Source organism: Megascapheus bottae, chromosome 22 (genome assembly GCF_031878675.1).
Source record: "Megascapheus bottae isolate mThoBot1 chromosome 22, mThoBot2.hap1, whole genome shotgun sequence".
In the NCBI taxonomy this organism is placed as follows: Eukaryota; Metazoa; Chordata; class Mammalia; order Rodentia; family Geomyidae; genus Megascapheus; species Megascapheus bottae.
In genome coordinates this window covers 33,035,336-33,062,501 of record NC_143530.1, presented here as the reverse complement: position 1 = coordinate 33,062,501, position 27,166 = coordinate 33,035,336, and the positions used below count along the sequence as shown (strand labels likewise).

The following is a 27,166-nucleotide window of genomic DNA, read 5'->3' as shown; positions in this document are numbered from 1 at the left end:
CTACCACTTGAGTCTCAGCAACACTTCCGGCTTTTTTTCTATGTATGTGGTACCGAGGAATCGAACCCGGGTCTTCGTGCATGCTAGGCCAGCACTTTAACCACTAGGCCAGACTCCCGGCCTGCCTCTTCTATTTCTTTAAAGAATGCCATTGGGATATTGATGGGTATTGCATTGAATTTGTAGATAGCCCTTGTCAAGATTGTCATTTTCACAATGTTGATTCTTCCAATCCAGGGGCATGGGAGGTTTTTCCATTTCCTTAGTTCTGCTTTAATTTCCTTTTTTAGGGTTTTAAAGTTTTCATCATAAAGGTCCTTTACATTCTTAGTTAAGCTAATTCCTAGGTACTTTATTTTCTTTGAGGCTATTGAGAAAGGAGTTGCTTTCCTGATAATTGCCTCGTTCCTCTCACTGTTGGTGTAGAGGAAGGCAGTTGATTTTTGAGGGTTAATTTTATAGCCTGCTACCCTTCCAAAGTTTTGAATCAGCTCAAGGAGCTTGGGAGTAGAGTCTATAGGATTCTTTAAATACAGAATCATGTCATCTGCAAAGAGGGATAGTTTTACTTCCTCTTTGCCTACTTGGATCCCCTTTATGCTTGCTTCTTGCCTTATTGCACTGGCTAGAAATTCTAATACTATGTTAAAGAGGAGTGGAGAGAGTGGGCATCCTTGTCTCGTTCCTGATTTTAGAGGGAATGGCTTTAGCTTTTCACCATTAAGTGTAATACTAGCAGTGGGGTCGTCATACACAGCCTTTCTTATATTGAGGAATGTTCCATGGATTCCTAGTTTCTCCAGAGCTTTTACCATAAAGGGGTGTTGGATCTTGTCAAATGCCTTTTCCTCATATATTGAGACAATCATGTGACTTTTGTCCTTGCTCCTGTTCCTATGTTGAATTATGTTAATTGATTTGCGTATGTTGAACCAGCTTTGCCTCCCTGTGATGAATCCTGTTTGATCATAGTGTATAATTTTTTTGATAAGTTGTTGTAGACGGTTGGCCAGTATTTTGTTGAGAAGTTTTGCATCGATGTTCATCAAAGAAATAGGTCTATAGTTCTCTTTCTTTGATGAATCTCTGTGTGGTTTGGGGATGAGGGTTATACTGGCTTCATAGAATGAGTTTAGTAAAGAACCTTCATTTTCAATTTCATTGAAGAGCTTGAGGAGTATTGGTGTGAGCTCTGCTTTGAAGGCCTTATAGAATTCAGCTGTGAATCCATCTGGCCCTGGGCTTTTCTTAGGTGGAAGGTCTCTTATTGCCATTTCTATTTCAGAGCTTGAAATAGGCCTGTTGAGTTGGGTTAGTTCTATTGGTTCAGTGTGGGTATGTTAATATTGGCTAGGAATTCATCCATTTCTTCTAGATTCTCAAATTTGTTGGCGTAAAGGTTTGAGAAGTATTCCCTCATGCTATTCTGGATCTTGGTAATTTCTGTCGTGAATTTACCATTTTCATCTGCGATTTTGTTTATTTCGGTATGCTCTCTTCTTTTTTTGGTAAGATTTGCTAAGGGTTTGTGAATTTTGTTAATTCTTTCAAAGAACCAAGTCCTTGTTTTGTTGATTCTTTCTATAGTTTTTTTTTATTTCAAATCATTTAATTCTGCTTTGATTTTAATAATTTGCTTCCTTCTACTGGGATTAGGATTGGTTTGTTGCTGTTTTTCCAGGAGCTTGAGGTGAGACATTAAGTTGTTGGTTTGCAATTTTTCAAACTTGTTGTTGTAGGGACTCAGCACTATAAATTTTCCTCTGAGTACTGCCTTTGCTGTAACCGAAAGGAGTTGGTATTTTGTGTGCTCCTTACTGTTAAATTTCATAAACTGTTGGATTTCTGTTCTGATCTCTTCGATGACCCATTGGTGACTCAACAATGTGTTGTTCAATCTTCATGAGTTACAGGGTTTTCATTGTTGGAGATGTGTATTCAGTTCCAATTTGATGCGTTTGTGGTCTGAGAGTGTACATGGAATCATTTCAGTGTTTCTGAATCTGACCAGGTTTGTTTTATGGCCTAAGATGTTGTCTGTTTTGGAAAATGTTCCATGTGCTGCTGAGAAAAATGTATATTGTGTTGTTGCTGGGTGGAATATTCTGCAGATGTCTACTAGATCTAGCTGGTCTATATAGTTGTTCAGTTCTAAGGATTCTCTGTTGAATTTTTGCCTTGTTGATCTGCCCATAGGTGAGAGTGGTGTGTTAAAGTCACCGACAATCACTGTATTTTGATCTATGTATGGTTTCAGTGTAAGTAAAGTTTGCTTGATGAAGTTCGGAGCTCCGGGATTGGGTTTGTAAATATTTAGGATCGTTATGACTTCCTGGAGGAAAGATCCCTTTAGTAGTATGTAGTAACCTTCTTTGTCTTTTCTTACTAATTTTAGTTTGAAGTCTATTTTATCTGATATGAGGATGGCAACTCCAGCCTGTTTATGGGGGCTGTTGGCCTGATAGAGTTTATTCCAGCCTCTCACTTTCAAAAAATGTTTGTTTTTTGGGGGGTAAGATGTGTCTCTTGAAGACAGCAGAATGATGGATCTTGCTTTTTGTTCCAACTAGACAATCTGTGCCGTTTAATTGGAGAGTTAAGTTCATTGATATTGAGAGTTAGGATTGAGAGATATTTATTAGTTCCTGCCATTTTTACGTGCTTTCATTAGGGCCTGTGTCTTGACAGTTCTTATGGTCCTTAGATGGTATGATGTTTAGGTGCCTTTTCTTTCCCTATATTGCATTTATTTTGGTTTTCTATATGTAGAACATCTTTCAGAACTTTCTGTAGGTTGGTTTTGTTGCTACATATTGTTGCAGCTTTTCCCTGGAATGGAATGTTTTTATTGTTCCCTCAGTTATGAATGAGAGCTTAGCTGGGTACAGGATTCTTTGTTGGTAGTTATTTGACTTAAGGGCATGACATATCTGCTTCCAGTCACTTCTTGCTTGCATGGTCTCTGCTGACAAATCTGGAGTTATTCTTACTGGTTTGCCTTTATAGGTTATTGATCCCTTTTCTCTGGCTGCCTTTAGGATCCTTTCTTTGGTCTCTATTGATCCAGTTTGGATTAAAATGTGGCGGTGGGATGTTCTTTTCTGGTCAGGTCTGTTTGGGGTTCTAAAAGCTTCTTGTGTCTGGATGGGCCTGCCCTTCTGGATATTTGGGAAATTCTCTGAGATGATTCCCTGTAGTATATTTCCAATACCATTGACCTCTTTCTCCACGCCCTCCTCAATACCAATTAGCCTTAAATTAGGCTTCCTAATTGTAGCTTGGACCTCCTGAAGCGCTCTCTCATTTTTCCTAGATTTGGATTGACTCATTTTCTGTTCTTTCTCTATAACAACTAAATTATCTTCAGCTCCGGAAATTCTCTCTTCTGCATTGTCTAACCTACTATCAAAGCTATCTACTTTATTTTTCATCTCCCTTGCTTCTAATTGCTCATTTTTGATGCCTTGCATTTCTTCTTTTAGATCATGTATGGATTTCCTTATCTCCTTGATTTCCATTTGAGTGGTTAGCTCAGTAGCTTTATTTTCTTTTTACATTTGCTGGAGTTCGGTCACCTTTTTATTTGTGGATTCTATGAATTCATCCATTTTTCTTCGAAAAACCTTTATTATGGCCTCCTTTATGGCTTCTTCTTTTTCACTTGCCACATTGTTTATGGTTTCCTCTTGTTTAGCTATGGCTTCCTCCCTTATCTCTTTCTTTATGTTTTCATATTTTCCTTAATGATGTTTATCAATTGCATTTGTATAGCACTTGGAAGACTCTCCTCTAGGTTTGCCAGTGACTGTTCCATTGTCTGTTTATATTGGGTGGGGAATGTTATTCCTTGATTTGACATTTTTCTTGAGTTTCTTGTTCTGCCCATTTGAAAATGGGAGCAAGATTAATACTAAACACGATTATAGTTTTTTAGATATAACCAATCTAGACCTCTGTAGCTGGCAGACACTAGATGTTCACAATTTTTGATTGGTGTTATCACTCTTTCTTTTTGTGCACTTACAGACCAGTCTAATGCAACCACTGATAAGTGATTTATGACCAAAACAATAAGCCTCTCAATCCAATCTCCATTGTATTTAAGTCCCTCTGAACCTAGAGTATAATTGAACACCTAGATATACAGTATTGCTCAATAGCCATCAAGTGTAGATCTGTGCATTATAAGGGTTGAAAGACGAACAGTGGACCAGAGATAGAAAAATAAAATGAGAGAGATCAGGGGAGGTACAAGAGGATTAACGTAGGAGTATAAGATTATTATAGTAATGAAGAAAAGGTATAGCGTAAGGATAACTGACCTAAGTTGGTAAGTAGGTAGTGTATTTGAGTACAAAGTTTGGAAAGTATTAAATAAAACTTATGTGTTGCTGCACGACTAGCTTTCAACCCAGCCATTGGCCTAACAGTGGGCCGTGGGATGGATCTGAGAGCTTCAGTCTGAGTGCGCAGGGCAGATGTTTTCCTGTGCTGCTTTAGGGGCGGCCCCGGCCAAGGGTCTGGGGTTTGAGAGTTTCCAGGGGCTCTCAGCAGGACCAGCAGGAGACTGCTCTGTTCCTAGGGGCGGGGCCCAGCTAAGGATGTAGGCTCCAAGGGCGGAGCCTCGCCTTTCTGATTCTCAGAAGGCGAGCTTGGCTACTGGTTGGCCCTTCAGATCCCTGCTGTGTTTCCACTGCTTTGTCTGAGAGTCTGTGAATGTGGGGGGCCCCTTGGTGCTGTCTTGCTCAGGATTCCCAGCTGGAGGATGCCCCTCTCAAGATTTGAGGGGGACAGATGCTGGCTCCTATTTTCCTGCACACCCCACCCGCTGCTGTAAGGCAGGGACTCAGCGCCCTCCACTCTCCAGATCCAGTGGCCTGGGAGAGGAACCTTTTGGGTGGGTGGGAGCTGGGACAGCTCTGCCTCCCCTGGTGGGAAAGCAGAGCTGGTGCCAAGCAATAGAACCTAACTCAGACCCCTCCATCCCGCCCCAGAAAGACTAGCAGGAGCAGGGGGGCAAGGTATTTAGAATCGTGTCCCTTCCCTCAACAGCCCCCTCCCCCAGGCTAATGACTGGGGACTGACAGGTGGACAGCGCTAAGACCCAGCACCCCACCAAGAGAGGCGGAGCTGAAAAACTCCCACCCGCCAAACAGGCTCAACTCCCAGCCCTCTGACTGAAGACTGACAGGCAGGCTAAGCTAAGCCACCAGTGTATCTTGTGGTAGAGTGCTTGCTTGCCTAGAAGACATGAGGTCCTTGTTTCAATCTTTAGCCTGGCAAAAAAAGAGAAAATTATAGTCTCAAGACTTGATAAGGTACTCCTTGGATAACTGAATATCATTCTGTGCATCTAAGCTCCATCCCAGGTGTCAACCTTGTATGTATATGGTACTTTGTATGTGTAATTTACATTTTATTGATTTCTTTTTTTGCCAGTCCAGGTGCCTGGACTCAGGGCCTGAGCACTGTCCTTGGGCATTCCTCAAGGCTAGTGCTCTACCACTTTAGCCACAGCACCACTTCTGGCCTTTTTCTGTGTATGTGCTACTGAGAAATTGAACCTGAGTCTTTGTGCATGCTAGGCAAGCACTGTACCATTAGGCCATGCTCTTGGCCCCTGATTCTGTTTTTATCCAGCTTTTTTAAGTTTCCTGTACTTCTCTTCACCTCTCTCCCTGTCCCTCCCTCCCCCCTTCTCTCCCTCTATCCCCTCTCTTTTCTCTCCCCCCTCTCTTTCCTCTCTTCTCCCTCCCTCTCCTGCCCTCCCTCTCTCCCTCTTTCTCCTCTGGAGTTGTTCATGACTGATTTTACTTGTTACTTCAGACATCTTTGAGAACATGCTTGCTTAGACCACTTCCTTTGCCAGGCAGCATGTCCACTAACATGCTGTATCTGCTGAGTGTCCTTGATGCTGGGATACTGTTTATCTGATCCAGTTTCTGAAATAGCAGAATCTTGTAGATACCAAAGTCTGTACTCTTCAGTGGAAACATTAAGAGGAAAGTCTGTCTCCTCCATTCTGTTGTATGTCAGAGAGATTTTTAAACCCAGTGTCTTCATAAGTGTAAGTGTACCCTGATTTTTTCATCACTGCCTTTTCTGTCTGGGACTCCCTAGGTGACTGAGCCATGATGAGGCACAAGTAACCAGCTGTTAGTATGCTCAACACTATTTTACGTTCTGTGTTGGGACAGCTTTGCTACTATCTGAATAATCCATTAGGATGCCTTTGTAAGATAAACGCAAGATGTTGCTCAAGTTCTTGTGCAAAGTGGACTATGTCACCTATTTGCAGAGGATTCTGAAACCAACAGATAAGCCACCTGCCCCTATAACACATGATACTAGAGAAGATTACTGAAGGCTTACATGCCCTGAACAGTAGGAAACCACTGCTTCAAATGTTTTAAAAAATATTTGGAGTAGGCTGGGAGCATAGCCTAGTGGTAGAGTGCTCACCTCACGTGCATGAAGCCCTGGCTTTGATTCCTCAGTACCATATACAGAGAAAAAGCTGGAAGTGGTGCTGTGGCTCAAGTGACAGAGCGCTAGACTTAAGCAAAAAGTTTCCAAGGACCGTGCCCAGGCCCTGAGTTCAAGCCCCAGGCCTGGCAAAAAATTATATATATATATATATATATATATATATATTTGGGGTACTTAGTGAATGCTGTAACCTAACATTCATGAAGCCCTGTTACTCTCTAATACTAAAAAATGCTTGTTGTGTTGGTTTTGGGTGTAGCTACTTGATTCCTACTGAATCATGGTTTTTAAATCTAGGTTTCAGTGGCTGTGATTTGAAAAGAAAATACTTGTATCAGAACTTTCCTGGTGTCTGTTCTCATTATTCTCTAACACTATTTGCTTGCCAAGATAGATTCTAGATCCTGATAACTCAAAAAGCCTGTCAAAGAAGAGTTGTTTTTTTTTCCTCCAAAAGTTTCTTTGTTGCAACTAAGTAATTACATATTTTAAAGTGTTGAGATATAGTTAAACTTAGCTAAAGTCACAAACACATTTTCAATTTCACAATATAAGCATCATTCTAATCTACAAAACTCACAAATGACAAAAAATACAAAAACCTCAAATTTTACATAAGAGTTTAAGAAGAATGTTTTCAAATGGAAAAAGAAGTCAAAAGTAGACAATGAAGTTGGTGCCACTGGCTCACACCTGTAATCCTAGCTACTGAGGAAGCTGAGACTTGAGGATCACAGTTCAAAGTCAGCCTGAGTACTAAAATCTGTGAAACTCTTATCTCCAATTAACCACCAGAAAACTGGAAGTGGCACTGTGGCTCAGGTTGTAGAGCACTAGCCTTGAGCAGAAGAGCTCAGGGACAGCATCCGGGCTGAGTTCAAGCCCCATGACAGACCAAAAAAATAAGACAATGACTCATTTGGGAAATGAATGGTCAAAGAAAATAGAAACACAATTTGGGGCATGTAGACAGAAGAACACATTCAAGAGGGAGAGTAGAGTAGGAAGCAGAAAGACAGAGATGGAAGACACACACACAGGGTTGGGAGACACTGAGAATTATTTGGTGCAGAGTATGGTAATGTGAAAGAAGAGACTCAAAAATGGATAGAGGCTGTCGAATCCAGAACCAGTCAGCCAAATACTTTTCTAAAATTCTTCAGATTCTAAGCAATCCAAAAGTTGTATGAAATAACAGAAACAAAAACAATCCTTAGTAAGAATAATAGTGTGGGAAGAATATCAGTTCCAAACTTCAAACTTGTTACAAAGTTGTAGTAATAAAAACAGCTTGGTGCTAGCATGAGAACAGGCCTGAGGACCAATGGAATAGAACAGAAGACTCATCAATCTACGGATCTCTAGCCACCTAATGATTGATAATAGAGCCAAAAGCCCAGGCAGGAAGAAAAAGTCTCTTCAACAAATGATGCTGTTAGACTTGACTATACACTTGCAGAAAGCTGAAATTAGATCCTCATATATCACCCTGTAGGAGATGAAAACTAAGTAAAAATCCAGAAACATAACAAATCAAAGAAAGACTGCATAAATGAGATTGCATCAGAGTTTCTGCACGGCAAAGGACATGGATAAACAGCACAAAGTATGGAAAAAATCTTTACTAGGTATGTACCAGACAAGGGTGGTGTATCTAAAATATACTTAGAGCTCAATAATTCAAACCTCAGAGAAACAACCTAATTAATAAGTAGATTAAAGGCTGATACACTTCTCTGAAGACGAAATGAGAATGGCCAATATTCACATAAGAGAAATGCAAATCCAAACAACATTGAGATTCCTTCCATCTTACCCCGGTTAGGATGGCCATTATCAAGAAAACTAACAGTATTAGATGCTGGCAGGGTTGTGTCCTAACAGGAACACTACCGAACTGTTGGTGGGAATGTAAACTTGTTCAACCACTCTAAAAAGCAGTACGGAGAGTCCTCAGAAGACTAAACATAGAGCTACCTTATGACCCAGCAATCATCCTGGGCATGCACCCAAAATGACCACTAACCAGGTCACGCTAAAGCCACCTGTCCAACCATGTTTACAGTAGCATAGTTTCCATTAATAAGATATGGAATCAATCTAGATTTCCCTCAGTGGATGAATGGATCAAGACAATATGGTGTATATACTCAATGGAATTCTGTGTTTCTGTCAGAAAGACATTGCCCCATTCATAAGGAAATGGAAAGACTTGGAAAAAATTATACTTAAGCCACACCCAAAGAAACGGGCTTCATGGTTTCCCTAATTTGTAACAGAATTTGTCCAACAATCTATACGTAAACCCAGTGAATAGTAAAATTGAAATAATTACTCGTGGACATGGTTAATTAAACATTACTCCAAATATTCATACAGTGAAACCTAAGGAGGATATTCTTTTTAAATTTTTTATTATAATTAATAGAAGGGTTACATTTATATTCATCAGATAGAGAATGCGTTACTTCACACACATTGATACCCCTTCTCATGTTTTTGTTCCCACTTTTCTCCCCTCACCCCCTCCCCTCATCTTGTTTTCCCTCCTTCCCTTTCCTGTTTCTTTCCTGTTTCAAATAAACAAATGTATATACAATATACCAGATAACAAGGTAAGATATCACAACAATATGAGAATAACCAAGGAACAACAAAAGAGATGAGAAATAGCATAGCACATTAAGAAACAATTCCACATTATATGGCTCTTGTCTCCATATTTTGGAGGTCCTTCCATTTAGCTTCATCCTATATGGCCTAATGTATCTAGGTTTTGAGCTATTATAATTCTCTACTAGGAGAGTTCAAGGTTTGTACTAATTATGACAAATGAGGGAAACCATTGAGCCTATGTTAAGGAGGATATTCTTTAGAGAGGATCACAAGGGCTAAATAACTATAGGCAAATGACCATATAAAAGGATGCTAATTAAAATAAACTCCAAGAAATGAAAACGAGGTGTTTTGTGTGTGTGTGTGTATGTGTATGTGGTTTCTTTTCTTTTCTTTGCCAGTCCTGGAGCTTGGCCTCAGGGCCTGGGCACAGTCCTTGGGCTTTCTCAAGGCTAGTGCTCTACTGCTTGAGTCACAGCACCATTTCCAGCTTTTTCTGTGTATGTGGTACTGAGGAATAAAACCCAGGGCTTCATGAATGCAAGGCAAGCACTCTAGCATGGGTTCCACGCCAAAAATGAGTTGTGTTTTTTTCCCCCCTCTTTTTCTTTGTTTTGTTTCCTTTTGTCTCTATACTTGATTTCTGTATTCTTTGACTTCTGTATAAGTGTGTTGGATTTGGGGAGGGGAAGGGAAAGCATGGGGGACAAAGGGTGAACCAATTCAGAAATGATATTTACTAGATACTATGTTGGACATGAACTATACAACTGGGAGGGGAGGAGAGATAGAAGGGAAAAAACGGGAAGAGTATGAGGGAGTGGTGACACTGTTCAAAAAGAAATGTACTCATTACCTGACATACATAACTGTAACCCCTTTGTACATAATGTTTACAATAAAATTTTAAAAAATTCTGGCTGGGTGCCAGTGGCACAAGCCTGTAATTCTAGCTACTCAGGATGGTGAGATCTGAGGATCTCTGTTCAAAGCCAGCGAGGGCACAAAAGACTGTGAGACTCTTAATCTCCAATTAATCACCAGAAAACTAGAAGTTGTGCTGTGGCTCAGGGGTAGAGTGCTAGCCTTGAGCTGAAGAGCTCAAGGACAGAGCCCAGGATTAGAGTTTAAGCCCCATGACCGACCAAAAAAAAAAGACAAAAATTGTTCAGATACTTATTTTTGTCTAAAAAGAATGTTCCTGAGCTATGTGTGATAGCATACACCTAAAATCTCTGCACTTGGGAGACTGAGGCAAAAAGACCATGAGTTTTAGGCCAAGTTGGCCACACAATGAAATCCTATCTCAAAAAGAAAAAAACTCATTAAAACTGCTAGTTCTTGGGGTCAGGAGTTTGGCCTAGTGGTAGAGTGCTTGCCTAGCATGCATGAAAATCTGGGTTCAATTCCTTGGCACCACATATATAGAAAAAACCAGAAGTGGTGCTGTGGCTCAAGTGGTAGAGCTATAGCCTTGAGAAAGCCCAAGAACTGGCAAAAAAAAAAGCTAGTTTTTGTAATGTCCAGGTGTGTTCAAAGTAATCAAGATTAAGATGCATGGCGTGTATTTTTGGATCTCTTAGCAGTTCACTGAACAGATGGACTTTCTTCTGCTGACCTCTGTGTTATTTGCATTGCATCAAAATGTTGGTAATAGTAGTAATACATAAGATGATGCACATAATGAGTTTGTTAGTACACCAGGCTTGCCTTGGGCCTTTGATTTTTTTTATTAAAGAATTTATTAACATTGATTTTTACATTATATTTCAAATGTCATGTTTAACAAATAAGTATTCAAGAAAGGAATCTCTATATACAATCACTGGCACCTAGGTTTTAGAACATAATTAAAATTAAGTTGAGGGTTTGTATGTCATAGATACGTATTAATCTATGTAGTAAAATATGTCTATAGAGTATGTAGCCTGTCATAGATTTTATGACTATGTAGTTATATCTCCAAGACGGGCCTTTGATTTTTGTATAATTTTAACCCACTAGAAAAAAATCTTTTTTTATTAACACACTTTGGAATAGAAAGGATGCAAATAAAACCAATCCCTACTGTTTGTTGTCTTAATAACATGAGATATTACAGCACAAAGAAATAGTAACTTTTTTTATTAAAGAAAATCATTTTGTTTTGTTTTGTTTTGTTTTGCCAGTCCTGGGCTTGAGCTCAGGGCCTAAGCACTGTCCTTGGACTTTCTCAAGCCTAGAGCTCTACCACTTGAGCCTCAGCACCATTTCCGGCTTTTTTTTTTTTGTATGTATGTGGTACCGAGGAATCAAACCCAGGTCTTTGTACATCTAGGCAAGCACTTTAACCACTAGGCCAAACTCCCGGCCCCTCATTTTTTTATTTTATTGTCAAGGTGATATTTAGAAAGGTTGCAGTTACATTCATCAGACAGTGGGTACATTACTTCTTGAACAAGAAAACTAATTTTTACACAGTTTTACATGTCATAGAACAGTAAAATAAGGATGTTGGCTCACATTTGTCAACTGATAGGTTTGTTCTGGATTTCTCAAGACTATAACTAATACACTTTAAGTAACCATTGATGGCGAACACATTGTACAAACTTAGAAACAGTAACTCTTAGCTAGGGACTTCTGCTGCCCAATATCTTGAAAAACTTTGTAATCTGAAGGTATAACAGCCTGAAGCCTCAATTTTCTGCGTGTGTGTGTGTGTTGGTTGTGGGGCTTGAACTCTGGGTCTGGCCGCTGTCTCTTAGCTCTTCAGCTCAAGGATACCACCCTACCCCTGGGCCTGGGCATTGTCCCTGAGCTCTTCAGGTCAAGACTTCTGTCCTATCCCGTGAACCACAGTACCACTTCCGATTTTCTAGTGGTTAATTGGGGATAAGAGGCTTACGGACTTTAGTGCCCTGGCTGGCTTTGAACTGTGATGTTCAGATATTGGCCTCCTGAGTAGCTGGGATTACAGACGTGAGCTACCTCACCCGACTTTCTGTATCTTTAAGCTGTAAGAAATGTCCAGTTTTCCAAAGTAGTGTGAAGACCTTAGGTATGGCATATATGCTGGCATATACTATGTGTTTGGTCAGTAGTAGCCAGTATTTAGAGATGGTTGGCTCATTTCTTTTTATTTTATGGCAGTCTCAGGACTTGAACTCAGGGACTGGTCATTGTCCTTGAGTTTCTTTTGTTCAAGGCTTGTGTTATATCACTTGAGCCAAAGCTCCACTTCCAGCTTTTTGGTAGTGTATTGTAGATAAGAATCTTACAGACATTGGTGTCCGGGCTTGCTTTGAACTGGGATCCTCAGATCTCAGCCTCCTGAGTAGCTAGGGTTACAAGCATTGACACCAGCACCTGACTTAGGTTAGCTCATTTTTGAAGATGTGGTAACCAAAAATAGCTATATAAATGTTCCTCATATTCTTCAGTACTTAAATGGCTTCAGCCAGGTTATTGTTCGGTAACTCACAACTATATATAGTTTCCACACCCTGAATAAGTATCCCTTACCCTCATTCTAACTCAGGTCATTGCTCTTCCCAGAGGACAGATGTGGTAATGTAGAGTGTTGGGTGGATAGCCTCCATGAAAGGCAATTTAGGGGTGTCTGCGTAAAATCTGCACAGATATGGCAAGTCAGCTGTATAGTAGCCAAATAATTTTGGCATGTATATGTCCACTTTTATCTATCCTGTAATATACCCATTTAGATTTTTTTCACACAGGCAGGAGACTGGCTAGGGCTAACCCCCTGCCCCAAAGAGTGCCAAAGAGGTTTCATGTTTGACAGCCATCCCAAATGTCATAAATGACATGACATAAATGTCTCATTGTTCCTTATCTAGTCTGTCTGTTTTGGCCCTGATGGGAAACGTATCTCTTCCTCTTCCTCTTCATTCCATATAACTCACGCTTGACCCTGAGTTTCCCGGAAGTGTTAATAGTTGTGACAGGCCACTCAAATATAATACATTCCTGTGCTAGTCAGGTTCCATTTCCTGCCTGATTTCATTGGGCACTTGTAATTTAGTTTACCATGGAATATGCAAAAAAAAAGTAGATTTGGGCACTGTGTTTCCAATCAAACTTAATGTAGTTTGTGATCTTATTGGTCTTGTTAATTTTTCTTGCCAGTCCTGAGCTTGGGCTTAGGGCCTACGTACTGTCCTTGGGCTTTCTCAAGTCTGGCCCTCTACCACTTGAGCCATAGCACCACTTCTGGTTTCTGTATGTGGTACCAAGAAATTGAACCCAGGTCTTCATGCATGCTAGGCAAGCACTCTACCACTAGGCCAAACTCCTGGCCCTGGTTTTGTTAATTTTGAAAAGTGCTGGAGCCAGCCGGCAGCAAGGCAGGATTCCTGATTTAGGGAGTGAGGATGAGAAAAGAAAAAGACAAGACACAGATGGGGTCGGGAGGTCTACAGCTAAAGTCCACAGCCCGAGACTGTAGCCTAAGGCTGTAAGCTTAAGACTGAAGCCCTGTTTATTTCTCATTCCAGTCTTATATACTTTCTTAAAACCAAGAAACCGTCAAGGGTTGCATTTGTACCAAATGGTAATCAAGTCTCATCAGTTAAGCAGAAAGTGATAAAGCAGTAATACATTTGTAACAAATGGTAATCAAGTCTAAGATCAGTTAAGCAGAAAGTGACAAAGTAATAAATCAATAAAGCCAGGAAGTTCACAATACTGATGATGTAGCTCAAAGTTCACAGGCATGGCATCATACATGACAGCTCATTTCTTTGTGTGGTTATCTTACTCAGTGATGCAGATCCATGGATTAGCCTGACCCCACACTCGGCTCCCAACAGAAAAGCAGAATATGTGGTAGATACTTTCATTAATTTTAGTTAACATGTTCTATACAACTATAAAAAATTGCCTAAACATGATGATCTTGAATCACTTTTTTTATACAACATAAAGCTATGGTAGACAAATACTTAAAATCACAAAATGGCTAATGACATAAACCTAGGAAGGAAATGAAAAGGAAAGTTGTGAAAGAGACAAGGGGGAGGAAAGGGAGGGGAGGGAGAAAGGAAAGAGGCAAAATGGTTTTGGAGCTCTGCCATGTATAGTGAAGAACACACAGGTGGGGTTTTTGGTGGGTTCTTTTCTGTCTCTCTTCCTGCACCAAGCTTCTCAGAATGGTCATTAGTCGTGGTAGCAATGACTGTGGAGGTGTTGAAATGTGGTAATTCTGCCAGTGGCCAGAGGCTTACACCTCCAAAAACAGGCATGAACTCTGCCTCCTCCCACCCACCCACCCATCCTCATTTGAGTGCCAGATTTATGTTGACCTCTAGATGGTCACATAAAGCACAAAAGCACCTGCTTTCCTCAACTTCCTCTTTCCCAAGCACATAGGAAAGCTGGAAGCTGTGGCAGAAATGCAGTGGAAGTTCCATATTCCATAGCCAAGAAGATAGAGCTGTTCATCTGTCCAGTAGATTTTCCCTGCATATGTCACTATACTTCCAGTGATTTTCCTACTGGTAGTAAAAGGAACAAGTGCAGGACATGACTGGGTGCAGCATAGCATGCTCAGGTGATGGGAAGAGTGGTGGCAGAGAGGGTAATGGTGCAGCAGTAACAGCAAAAATGATGAGGTGGAAAGAACTAGCTTGCTTTAGGGTGCTCTTTAATTACTGCCATTTCTGGTGCTCTTAATCTTTCTCTAAATTCTACCTTCCATATGGAATCATTTATCTTTGGCAAGAAGAAATCTTCAGCATAATACTGTATGTGCTGTTCTGTTGCTTCAAACTCTCATGCTTATGTACAGATATCCTCATTTAACCCGTATTCTTAAGGATATCTCAGTCTCTTTTAACAGTCCCCAAGCAACTACTGTCCTGCTATTTCTATATGTTTTCTAAAATCCTATATAAATAGAAACACGGCATGAATTATTTTCTCAAGTCATGCTTCAATGAATTTATATGTATAATCTCCCTTGACATACTTTCTTTTTTCTCTTCATTCTAGATGGTGTCCTAGAGTCTCAAAACTCAGGGACAGCCTTATCTCTTCCTGGAAATCATTTCTTGTTGAGAGATCTAAATTAAAGTGTTTTTCTTTATCTTCTAGAACATCTGCAAACTTCTCTCATGTTTGTGATATTTTTTGCCAGTCTTGGGGCTTGAACATAGTGCCTGGGCACTGTCCCTGAGCAGCTGCTTTTTGCTCAGGGTTAGCACTCTACCACTTGGGCCCCAGTGCCATTTCCAGCTTTTTCTGTTTATGGGGGCTTCATGAATGCTAGGCAAGAACTCTACCACATTTCCAGCTTGTTTATCTAGTTTGTATTTGTTTTCTTTACTAGACTGAAAACTAAATGAAGAAAAGAACCATTTCGCATTTGACTTGACATTCATCATCTAACTTCATGTTGATATTTATAATGAATCCATAACTGGTTAATCAGGAACTTAGTGGGATAAAAAAGATGCTTTTTACTTTTCATTCCTTCTCTTTATAACTTCACTCATTTCTACTCTTCTACAAAAAGTTTCTGCAAGTTTATAGTAACGCTATGCTCATGGTGAACTTTTAGTTTTCTTAGTTTGACAAATGTTGGAAAATGGATTTTTGAACCTTAGCAAATAGAGAACGTTTAAACATCTGTTCATAGATGTGGCAATGGATTATTTCATTGGCTTTTGTTGGGTGAGTGAGGACATCCAGGGAGGTTATCATTCTTTGTTGAAGACTGGGAGGCCACTGGACAGACTACTTATTGTGATAGCCAGACAGATCTTATTGAGTCACACTGAGATGTTAGGTAACTGACCTTTGTCAAGTCCAGAGGTCTCCTGTGATGCCTATATGGAAGTCAAAAGATAAAAGCACTGTTTAAAAACTTCCAGGCCTGGAATTGTCGCTGTGGCTTCAGGGGTAGGAGCAGTACCCTTAAGCTGACATGCTCAGTACAACACCCAGGCCCAGAGTTCAAGCCCCATGACCGACTCCCCCCCCCCAAAAAAAAAACTATAAAAAAAACTTCCATGCTTAATTTAGTTAGATCAGTCCTTTTCCTTTCTTTTCTTCCTCCTTCCCTTCCCTTCCCCCCCACCCCCTCTCTCTCTTTTCAGTGTCAGTCCTGGGGTCTCAACTCTGGACCTGGTTGCTTTTCTGCTCAAGGCAACCACTGTACCACTTGAACTACAGCTCCATTTCAGGCCTTTTGGTGGTTAATTGGAGATAAGAGTCTAAGACTTTCTTGTTCATGCTGGCTTTGAGATGTGATCCTCAGATCTCAGTCTTGTGAATAGCTGGATCACAGGCATGAACCACGAGCACCCACTATCAAGTATTTTATATTTTATAGAGACATTATACAGTGAAGAAAAGGGCTAGCAGTAGTATCAGTAAATGGTCAGTAACTCTATCCTCTTTTCCGAGCTCCCTATGGTTCCCAAAGATCTTGAGAGAGGCTGGGAGGAGAATGAGTGTGTGTGCTGGTACTGGGGCTTGATGTCAGGGCCTGGGTGCTTTCCTTCAGCTTTTTCACTCAAGGCTGGTACTCTACCACTTGAGCCACAGCTCTAGGTCCAGACTTTGGGGGATTAAAGTCTGTTCGCCAGTCTTTGAACTGTGATCCTCAAATCCTCGATCCTAAGTCTAATAGCTAATTTCCTCCTAGGCACCCGCACTGCTTTTGAGAGTAAGGTAACTGTTGACTCTAGAGTTCATTCTGTGTGAATTCCAAGGCCATCACATTAACTCTCAGATGGCTAAGGATCAGCCTGCTGCCCAAGGTCCTCATTAGAGATGCTGGGGGAAAACACTGGGCAGTACTCTGTTTTTGCCTCTCTTTGAAGAGGGGCTGTAAATATTTGTGGTAGGTGACAACTAAGCAGCTATTTTGAGCAGTGCAACAGCAGACAAGCATGAATGGGAGCTACATCAAGTTAGCATTCTTTTTTTTTTAAAGATGTTTATCAGTTTTACCATTATACTTTTTTATATTTTTTATGGTAATTAATAAAAGGGTTACATGATATTTGCCAGATAGAAGGTGCATTAATTCACATACATCGATACCCTTTCACATGTCTTGGTACCCATTATCCTCCCCCCCAACCACCCCCCACCCCCCGTCTTGGTTTTCCCCCCTTCCCTATCAAATTTCAAATAACCAAATACAAATAAATTCAATATATCAGATAACAAAGTGAGATACTATAACAATATGAGATACCCAAGGGACAGCAAAGGAGATGAGAGACAACATAGTACATTAAGGACAACAATCATTCGTTATATGGCTTTTGTTTCAATATCCTGGAGGTCCTTTCAGTTAGCTTCATACTATATGGCCTTATGTATGAAGGTTTTGCTCTATTGCAGATCTCTGCTAGTAGAGCCCAAGGTTTCTACTCAAATTAGCATTCTTAACAGCAATGCTGTAATCCTAGCTACTCAGGATATAAGGAGATACGAGGATCGTGGTTGGAAGCCATCCCAGGCAGGAAAGTCCATGAGACTCTTACCTTCAATTAATCACTAAAAAAAAAGCCAGAAGTACTACTGTAACTCAAATGGTAGAGCACTAGCCTTTAGCAAAAGGAGTTTTAGGGGCAGTGCCCATGACCAGTTAAAAAAAAAAAGATTCTTTGTAGCAATATTTTAACCCTAATCCGAAGCCAGTTCAAGTGAAAAATAATCTGGTCCACCCTGGTGACATTACTTTAATATTAAATAGACATTACTGTATAAAAGAATCTTGAAACAAAGCATGAAGTCATAGAAAAAATAGCTAAGTATTCAGTTTCCATGCTTATAAAATGTCCTTTTAAAGCCTTAGCTTTGGCTTCGTGATACCCAATGCAGCAGAATTTCCACTTAAAAATTGCATTTATATACTGTAGTCAGACTGTTGCTTACACATAGCTCCTGTTAATTGCAACAATGGAAGTTGCTTATGGAGCAGCTTTGCCTGTAAGCATTTTAGAAGTAAATGAAATTGAGGTCAATAACCCTAGAAGTTTAAATGTACCAGGACTCTTTTCCAGGATTTGTCTTGCCTAAGAAAAATGAAAGAATTCTTTCCTTTTGAATCTTTGCAAGCTATGAAAGGTGAAGTTGTATTCCTGGCCACTAGATATCCTGGTAAAATAGGTTTTCTTTCCTCAAGTTTGCAATCTGAACCCCCTGAGTTGGACCTTTAAAGAAATCTATGGTGGTTGTGGCTTGTTCTGTATTAAAAAAAAAAAAAAACAACCCACTCAGGTCTTCTTTTTTTTTTCTTTTTTTCAGGAGCATCTAAAAGCCTTTGATGATGAAGTCAATGCTTTTTTGGATTATATGTTTGGACCTCGAGGTGAGCTAGCTATTTGAGAACTTAATGTGAAAAGCACGGAAAGAATGAAGAAAAGGATTGTTTTCTCTGGTGTCTTAAAAATGGCATGGCACATAACATTCAGCAATGTACACACCTTCACTTTTTTTTTTTAGGTCATGTGGCTTGAACTCTGGGTCTTGGCACTGTCCCTGAGCTCTTCAGCTCAATGCTACTGCCCTACCCCTGGAGCCACAGCCCCACTTTCCATTTTCTAGAGGTTAATTGGAGATAAGAGTCTCATGTTCTTTAATGCCGGGCCTGTCTTTGAACCATGATCCTCAGATCTCAGCCTGCTGAGTAGCTAGGATTGATTACAGGCATAAGCCACCACGCTCAGCTTCACACCCACACTTTTGATACTTTTTTCCCCCAGAATATCCAGAAGGCCCCATTTTTCCTGTTCTTCAAGCTTTCCTGGTATTAAAGGAATTTAATATATATCCGGCTACAAAACCAAAGTTGTGACTTTCCTCTTAAGTTGCTATTTTCTTTCATTTTTTCCTGTAATCTTCAGTCAGTCTGCACTGTATTCACCAGATGTCTATAGAATTCCTCACGCTGCATGCCTCAAGAAGTTCCTTGTACCAATGTATGAGCAGTTCCTGCCTTAGATATGACTTTAGAAGTCTGTCAGTGGTCCCTCCATCACTAATCACTTGTGGTGACCTTCCATGGTTTTCTTCTTGCAGTTATTTAAGTATCAGCTAGCTGAAGTGATATTCTAAAGATCTAAATTATACTATGTAGTATTCCAGCTTATCAGTAGCATCTACTGCTCTTAGGGGCAAAGCTACATTTCTTATCACAGACTACATGCCCTGAATCACCTAGTCAGCTACCTTTCTGTCAGTGCCTTTTTTTAATCTATTGGGTTGATAGACATTTGAGACATGTAAAATTCTTATTCTTAGAACCTGGGCTTCTTACTACTTTCTACCCTATTCTCCAGGCCAATTCATTCCTTCTCAGATAGCTTCCTCAAGGAGTAGGCTTCTCCTTACTGTTTCACCCTTTTCTTTCCTTATTAGCTCTGTAGTTACTTGTAGCAGTTTCTTCCCCAAGGAGTGGAACCATGGCTACTTTACCCATCATTAATCTCTAGGACTTATCATAGTTACCAGAACATGTTATTCAGCATTGTGTGAATGAAGGAATTCTGAACAAAATATTTTGTTTCTCTTCAGTCTTGCTGGTTCACAAACTTGTGGAAAATGCAAGTTTTCTTTGAGGTTATTTCTTCGGCATTGTCAGGGATAGTGTCAGGAGGCACAGGAGATGAGGATTTCCTATTTCTCAGAATCTTTAGCCACTTAGGTTATTTAGACCACCCTAATTTTCAGAGGAACACTAAACTATCCCCAGTAAATGGTGACCTATTTAATGTTAATGGAATGATACTCTGTGTGCAACCTAGAAATACTACATTTGCACAAGATGAGAGTTTCTTCTTTTTTGTGGCTCTATGACAGAGGCGGACATGCCTGTATCCCTCTTACTGCACTAATATTCCCTGCCTTGTATGCTGGCAGGCAGTGTAAAGAACACAATTCTTGATTAGTATGCAGGGTACTGACTTTTGGGCTTCCTTTAACACTTTTACCACCAGAGAGTTAAACAGGAGTCTGAGCTGTTTGTTGTCTACTAGTAAGAGCCCAGTGTGACAAGCACTATACAGAACATCAAGAAAACAAATGCAAGCTCTATGAAATTGTCCTTTAGAAAGAAAATTGTAGTTGTAAGATTGGAATTCTAAATTGTAAATTACTATCAACTCCATGCAGCAGTTACCTAGAATCTAAGCCAACAAGAATTCTTCCTTTCTCTTGATGGAGGTTCATTCTTAGAGTGACACACACTTAGTGAACTTCTATGTGTCCCTGTCTGACTCACTGCATGTCATACCAGCACCATCAAGAGACATACCTCACACAGATGCAGAAGGAAAGTGTTAAAAGTTCATAGGCATATGACAAAAGAAAATGAAAAATTTTAGGCTGTGTATTTGTTTTACAGTATGGGCTTGACTCACTGTACCAGTTGATTTTTTTTTTTAAATGCCAGAGGCTTGAACTCGGGGCCTAAGCACTGTGATTTAGTCTTTTCATTCAAGGAGAATGCTCTACCATTTGAGATGCAGCCCCACTTCAGGGCTTTTTTTGTGTGTGTGGGGCTTGTACTTGGCCTGGGCACTGTCCCTGAGCTCTTCAGCTCAAGCCTACCACCCTACCCTTGAGCCAAGCCCTACTTCCTGTTTTCTAGAGGTTAACTGGGGATAAGAGTCTCAGTTCCTTTTGTGCCAGGCTGCCTTGAACCATGATCCTCAGAACTCAGTCTCCTGAGTAGCTAGGATTACAGGCATGAGCCATCGCGCCCAGCTCACTTTAGGGCTTTTTGGTAGTTAGAGATAAAAGTCTCATAATTTCTTGCCTGGGCTGGCTTCTGAAAACCTTAATCCTGAATAGCTGAGATCATAGGCACTGGTGCCCTGCTTAATGTATATTAAATGTACCCAGAAAATCATATAGCCAATCTCATAATACATTATGGGAGATTCATGTAGTTAAACATCAATTCTTATATCTTGGCAAGAGAAGAATTCAGGCAAAACAAAAAAGTATAATGATAGATGAGTTGATTAATGAGAAAATGTGATTGACTGCAAACTGGCACTAGTAAGTCTTGTAGGTGTTTTCGTTGTTGTTGTGCATGTAAAGTCTACGTAAGATAAAGAAGACCTGATCACTTCTCATGGAGTCTAGTCTACAGTAGTTGGGCAGGTAAAAGCAGTACATATGAAATACCAGGAAAGCAAGTCATTTAGAAACTAAGCTAAAAGGATTCATGTTCTAGGGCTGACAAAATGTGAGCAACTGGGGTAAGGAGTGAGGTTGGGATTTTAAAAAGTCAGAAACTTTTCTCACAGTTCTGGAGGCAAGAAGCAGGAATGAAAGTGTAGTAAGGGCCCTGGTCTCTACAGTTTTATTGGGAAGGTTCTCTTTTTGTCTTCCCTAGTTTTGGGGGTTGCTGGCAGTGTTTGGAATTCATCTACAAGTCTTTGGCTTGTATAGATGCATTACCCCATCTCTGCCTCCACAAGGCATTTTTCTTTTGTGTCCTTGTGTTCAAACTTCTGTTTATTACAAGGATACTACTCACCAGATTAGGGTCCTTCCTAATCCAGAGAGAATTCATCTTTACTTGATTACTTCTGCAAAAATCTGTTTCAAAATAAAATCACATTCACAGGTACTAAGAGCTAGGACCAGGCATACTTTTGTAAAACGCAACTCATATGACAAGAAGGTAGGGGAGCATTTTAATGCAAGTTATTTATCTTTTTTCCATCATATGCTCAATTTTTTTTCTAAAATTGAATTGAGAATAATAAAATGTAAAAGATTAGAAATTAAGTAAGAAATTAAGAAATCTTAATTCAATAAGTCAATACATGTAAATGTTTTAGAACAGGTCTTAGAACATGTTTGTTATTGCCTATAGACATAATGAAAAATGATAATTACTTTGATATGTAGATTCAGGAGAGTCTGTAACAGATAATTAGGAGCCGAGCATGATACCTGTGAATCACGTAAATACTGAATTTTCTTATCTTTTCTTCTCTGGTATCCATGGGACAATTAGAGCTCAAGAAACATGAGACATAGCTCAAGAAGCATTTTACTTACAAAAATGTAGTTTATAAAGCTCAGCAGATTAAGAAAAAGTTGAGGTAGCCAGGAAGAGGGAGTGAGACTGGAATAACCAAAATGGTCAAGAAAAAGGAATTGCCTATTAGTGAAAACAACTCCTTGCAATTCTGTTTATAGAGGTTAAAAATAGCACGGAAGTCTTAAAATTCTAGGCCTCACTATTTTTTATTTAAACATAAAGAATAAAATCAGTTTGTGATTATAATTATTTGATATTACTAACTGTAGCTCCCTTACTAGTACTTTATATTGCCTGTTAAATCTTTTCTCTCTAGAATAGCAAGGTATACTTGGTGTGTCCAGGTGCTGCTTTTGCATCCCTACTATGCATATTTCTAGTTCACTGGCCACGTTTGAATTCTTGACTTTATTTTCTGCTCTCAGTTCTAACTGATCATCTCTCAAACTTTGCCATCTTCAGCTTCCCATGCTTCCTATATTATCTTATTCCTTGGTTTGTATCCATAAACCACTGCAGTTTATTATGGTATGGTTACCCTGGACAAATTTTGGGCAATGTGGGGCTTTAGGAATTAGGATGCAATATAAATATGTCATCATGCTCTGACTACCTCATCTTCACTATGGGAGGACAGTAGTAAAGACATAGATGTGAATTCAGATCCTGGGCTCTGCTACCCACCATTAAAATATTTATTACCTTTTGCAAATTATTAAAGCTCTCTGAACCATTTCATTCATAAAATGGCATAATAGTACATCACAGTGAAGTAGAAGGAAGCAGTAACTATTCCAAATTAGGCACTTTTTTTGAAGGTGCATTAATTCACATATATTGATACCCTTTTACATGTCTTGATCCCCATTACCCGCCCCTCCACTCCCCCCATCATGGTTTTTCCCCCTTCCCTATCCAATTTCAAATAACCAAATACAAATAAATCCAATATATCAGATAACAAAGTGAGATACTATAACAATATGAGATAACCAAGGGACAGCAAAAGAGATGAGAGATAACATAGTACATTAAGGACAACAATCATTCATTTTATGGCTTTTGTTTCAATATCCTGGAGGTCTTTTCAATTAGCTTCATACTATTTGGCCTTATGTATCAAGGTTTTGCTCTATTGTAGATCTCTGCTAGTAGAGCCCAGGGTTTCTACAGATTATGACAAATGAGGGAAACCATTGAGCCTAAGTTCCTTTGAGTCTGGCTTACTTCACTTAATATGATTTTTCCTAAGTCTTTCCATTTCCTACAAATGGATGTCGTTTTTTCTGACAACAGCATAGAATTCCATTGTGTACAAATACCACATCTTGTTGATCCACTCATCAACTGAGGGACATCTAGGTTGGTTTGATATTTTTGCTATGGTGAATAATGCTGCAATGAACATTGTTGTGGTAGTGGATGTAGTATGCCCTAGTTTCTGGATGGTTGGGTAAATGCCAAGTAGTGGAATTGCTGGGTCATAGGGGAGCTCTATGTTTAGCCTTTTGAGGCACTGCCATACTGCTTTCCATAGTGGTTGAACGAGTTTGCACTCCCACCAACAGTGTAGTAGTGATCCCTCCTGGCCACATCCTCTCCAGCATCTGTTATTCATTTTCCTGATCCTGGCCATGCTAACTGGAGTGAGGTGGAATCTTAGAGTTGTTTTGATTGGCATTTCTTTTATGACCAGAGATGTTGAGCATTTCTTCATGTGTCTATAGGCCATTTTTGTTTCTTCTTCAGAGAAGACTCTCTTTAAGTCTTTGGCCCATTTTTTAATGGGATGGTTGTTACTTTGGAGATTAGTTTTGGAGTGATTCAATTTTTTGAGTTGTTGATATATTTTAGATATGAGGCCTTTGTCCATTGTATGGTTGGTGAAGATCTTCTCCCACTCTGTAGGCTTCCTAATTAATTTACTAGCTATGTCCTTTGCCATACAAAAGCTCTGCAGTTTAATGCAGTCCCACTTATCCAGCCTTTCTCTTATTTGCTGTGATTCTTGGTCCTTATTAAGAAAGTTTCGACCTGTGCCAAGGAGGCCTAGTGTATCTCCTGTTCCTTCTTGTAAAGTTTTCAGTGTGTCAGCTTTTACCTCCAGGTCTTTGATCCATTTGGAGCTAATTCTAGTGCAGGGTGACAAAGAAGGATCCAACTTTAGTTTTCTGCAGGTGCTTACCCAGTTCTGCCAACACCACTTGTTAAAGAGGCTGTCTTTCTTCCATTCTATTTTTTTGGCTCCCTTGTCAAAAATTAGGTGGCTATATGTCTGTGGTTTAATATCTGGTTCCTGAGTTCTATTCCATTGGTCTTCAGGCCTGTTCTTGTGCCAGTACCAAGCTGTTTTGATAATTATAGCTCTGAATAGAGTCTAAAGTTTGGAATTGAAATTCCTCTGGCGCTGTTCTTTCTGCTAAGAAGTGTTTTTGCTATATGGGGTCTTTTATTATTCCATATGAAATTTTGGATTGCCTCTTCTATTTCTTTAAAGAATGCCATTGGGATATTGATGGATATTGCATTGAATTTGTAGATAGCCCTTGGCAAGATTGTCATTTTCACAATGTTGATTCTTCCAATCCAGGGGCATGGGAGGTTTTTACATTTCCTTAGTTCTGCTTTAATTTCCTTTTTTAGTGTTTTAAAGTTTTCATCAAAAAGGTCCTTTACATTCTTAGTTAAGCTAATTCCTAGGTACTTTATTTTCTTTGAGGCTATTGAGAAAGGAGTTGCTTTCCTGATTATTGCCTCATTCCTCTCACTGTTGGCGTAGAGGAAGGCAGTTGATTTTGGAGGGTTAATTTTTTTTAAATTTTTTTATTTTTTATTGTATTTAATAAAAGGGTAACATATTTGCCAGATAGAAGCTGCATTAATTCACATACATTGATACCCTTCCACATGTCTTGGTCCCATTACCCTCCCCCCCACCCCCCTTGGAGGGTTAATTTTATAGCCTGCTACCCTTCCAAAGTTTTGAATCAGCTCAAGGAGCTTGGGAGTAGAGTCTATAGGATTCTTTAAATACAGAATCATGTCATCTGCAGAGAGGGATAGTTTTACTTCCTCTTTCCCTACTTGGATCCCCTTTATGCTTGCTTCTTGCCTTATTGCACTGGCTAGAAATTCTAATACTATGTTAAAGAGGAGTGGAGAGAGTGGGCATCCTTCTCTCATTCCTGATTTTAGAGGGAATGGCTTTAGCTTTTCACCATTAAGTGTAATACTAGCAGTGGGGTCGTCATACACAGCCTTTCTTATATTGAGGAATGTTCCATGGATTCCTAGTTTCTCCAGAGCTTTTACCATAAAGGGGTGTTGGATCTTGTGAAATGCCTTTTCTGCATCTGTTGAGACAATCATGTGACTTTTGTCCTTGCTCCTGTTGATATGTTGAATTATGTTAATTGATTTGCGTATGTTGAACCAGCTTTGCCTCCCTGTGATGAATCCAGTTTGATCATAGTGTATAATTTTTTTGATAAGTTGTTGTAGACGGTTGGCCAGTATTTTGTTGAGAAGTTTTGCATCGATGTTCATCAAAGAAATAGGTCTATAGTTCTCTTTCTTTGATGAATCTCTGTGTGGTTTGGGGATGAGGGTTATACTGGCTTCATAGAATGAGTTTTGTAAATAAGCTTCATTTTCAATTTCATTGAAGAGCTTGAGGAGTATTGGTGTGAGCTCTGCTTTGAAGACCTTACAGAATTCAGCTGTGAATCCATCTGGCCCTGGGCTTTTCTTAGGTGGAAGTTCTCTTATTGCCATTTCTATTTCAGAGCTTGAAATAGGCCTGTTTAGTTGGATAAGTTCTTCTTGGTTCAGTGTGGGTATGTTAATATTGGCTAGGAATTTATCCATTTCTTCTAGATTCTCAAATTTGTTGGCGTAAAGTTTTGAGAAGTATTCCCTCATGCTATTCTGGATCTTCGTAATTTCTGTCGTGATTTTACCATTTTCATCTGCGATTTTGTTTATTTTGATGTGCTGTCTTCTTTTTTTGGTAAGATTTGCTAAGGGTTTGTCAATTTTGTTAATTCTTTCAAAGAACCAACTCCTTGTTTTGTCGATTCTTTCTATAGTTTTTTTGGATTCCAAATCATTTAATTCTGCTTTGATTTTAATAATTTGCTTTCTTCTTCTGGGATTAGGGTTGGTTTGTTGCTCATTTTCCAGGAGCTTAAGGTGAGACATTAACTTGTTTGCGCTTTTTCCAACTTGTTGTATGCACTCAGCGCTATAAATTTTCCTCTGAGTACTGCCTTTGCCATGTCCCAAAGGAGTTGGTATTTTGTGTGCTCCTTACTGTTAAATTTCATAAACTGTTGGATTTCTGTTCTCAAATTAGGCACTTTGAATAATGCTGTCCATCTGTCATTCCATGATCAGCTTAAGTCCTACTTACTTCACAAAACCTAGTCACCTCCCTATTCCCCTGCACTGGTTTCTATTTTTCGTTTGTTTTTTCGTTTTGTTTTGTTTTGTGGGTCTTGGGCACTGTCCCTGAGTTCTTCAGCCCTACCCCTTGAGCCACAGCCCCACTTCCAGTTGTCTAGAGATTAATTGGAGATAATCTTACAGTCTTGCGTGCCTGGGCTGGCATTGAACCGAGATCCTCTGATCTCATCCTTTTGAGTAGCTAGGATTACAGACATGAGCCACCTCACCTGACACACTGGTTTCTTCTCTGAAAGTCTAACCCCAGTTCAGCTAACCTAATGCTGTATAGTATTGTGTTTATGATGTGTTTACCTCTAGGTTCCATTTTCTGTAGTTTTAGTTACACATGGTCAACTGCAGTTTCAAAAATATTGTATGGAAAATTCCTAGAGTAATGTCATATTTGGGGTATGTGTGTGGTTTAGGGGCTTGAACTCAAAGCTTGGGTACTTCCCTGAGTGTTTTGGACCAGACTAGAACTCCACTACTTATCTATACCTCCAGTTCCTGATTTTGGTGCTTAATTTAAGAGTCTCACAGAATTTACTGCATGGACTGGCTTTGAACCTCAAACCTCAGATCTCAGCCTCCTGAGTA

General features: G+C 39.7%; 1 protein-coding gene across 1 annotated transcript in view; it reads left to right on the top strand.

Annotated features, from left to right (window-relative positions):
* Elovl2 (ELOVL fatty acid elongase 2) overlaps positions 1-27,166 on the top strand; it is a 70,953-nt gene that overhangs the window by 26,844 nt on the left and 16,943 nt on the right. The window contains exon 2 of the mRNA XM_090356478.1: positions 18,370-18,433. Coding sequence (XP_090212604.1) covers positions 18,370-18,433 — 64 coding nt within the window. The remainder of the gene's footprint in view (positions 1-18,369; positions 18,434-27,166) is intronic.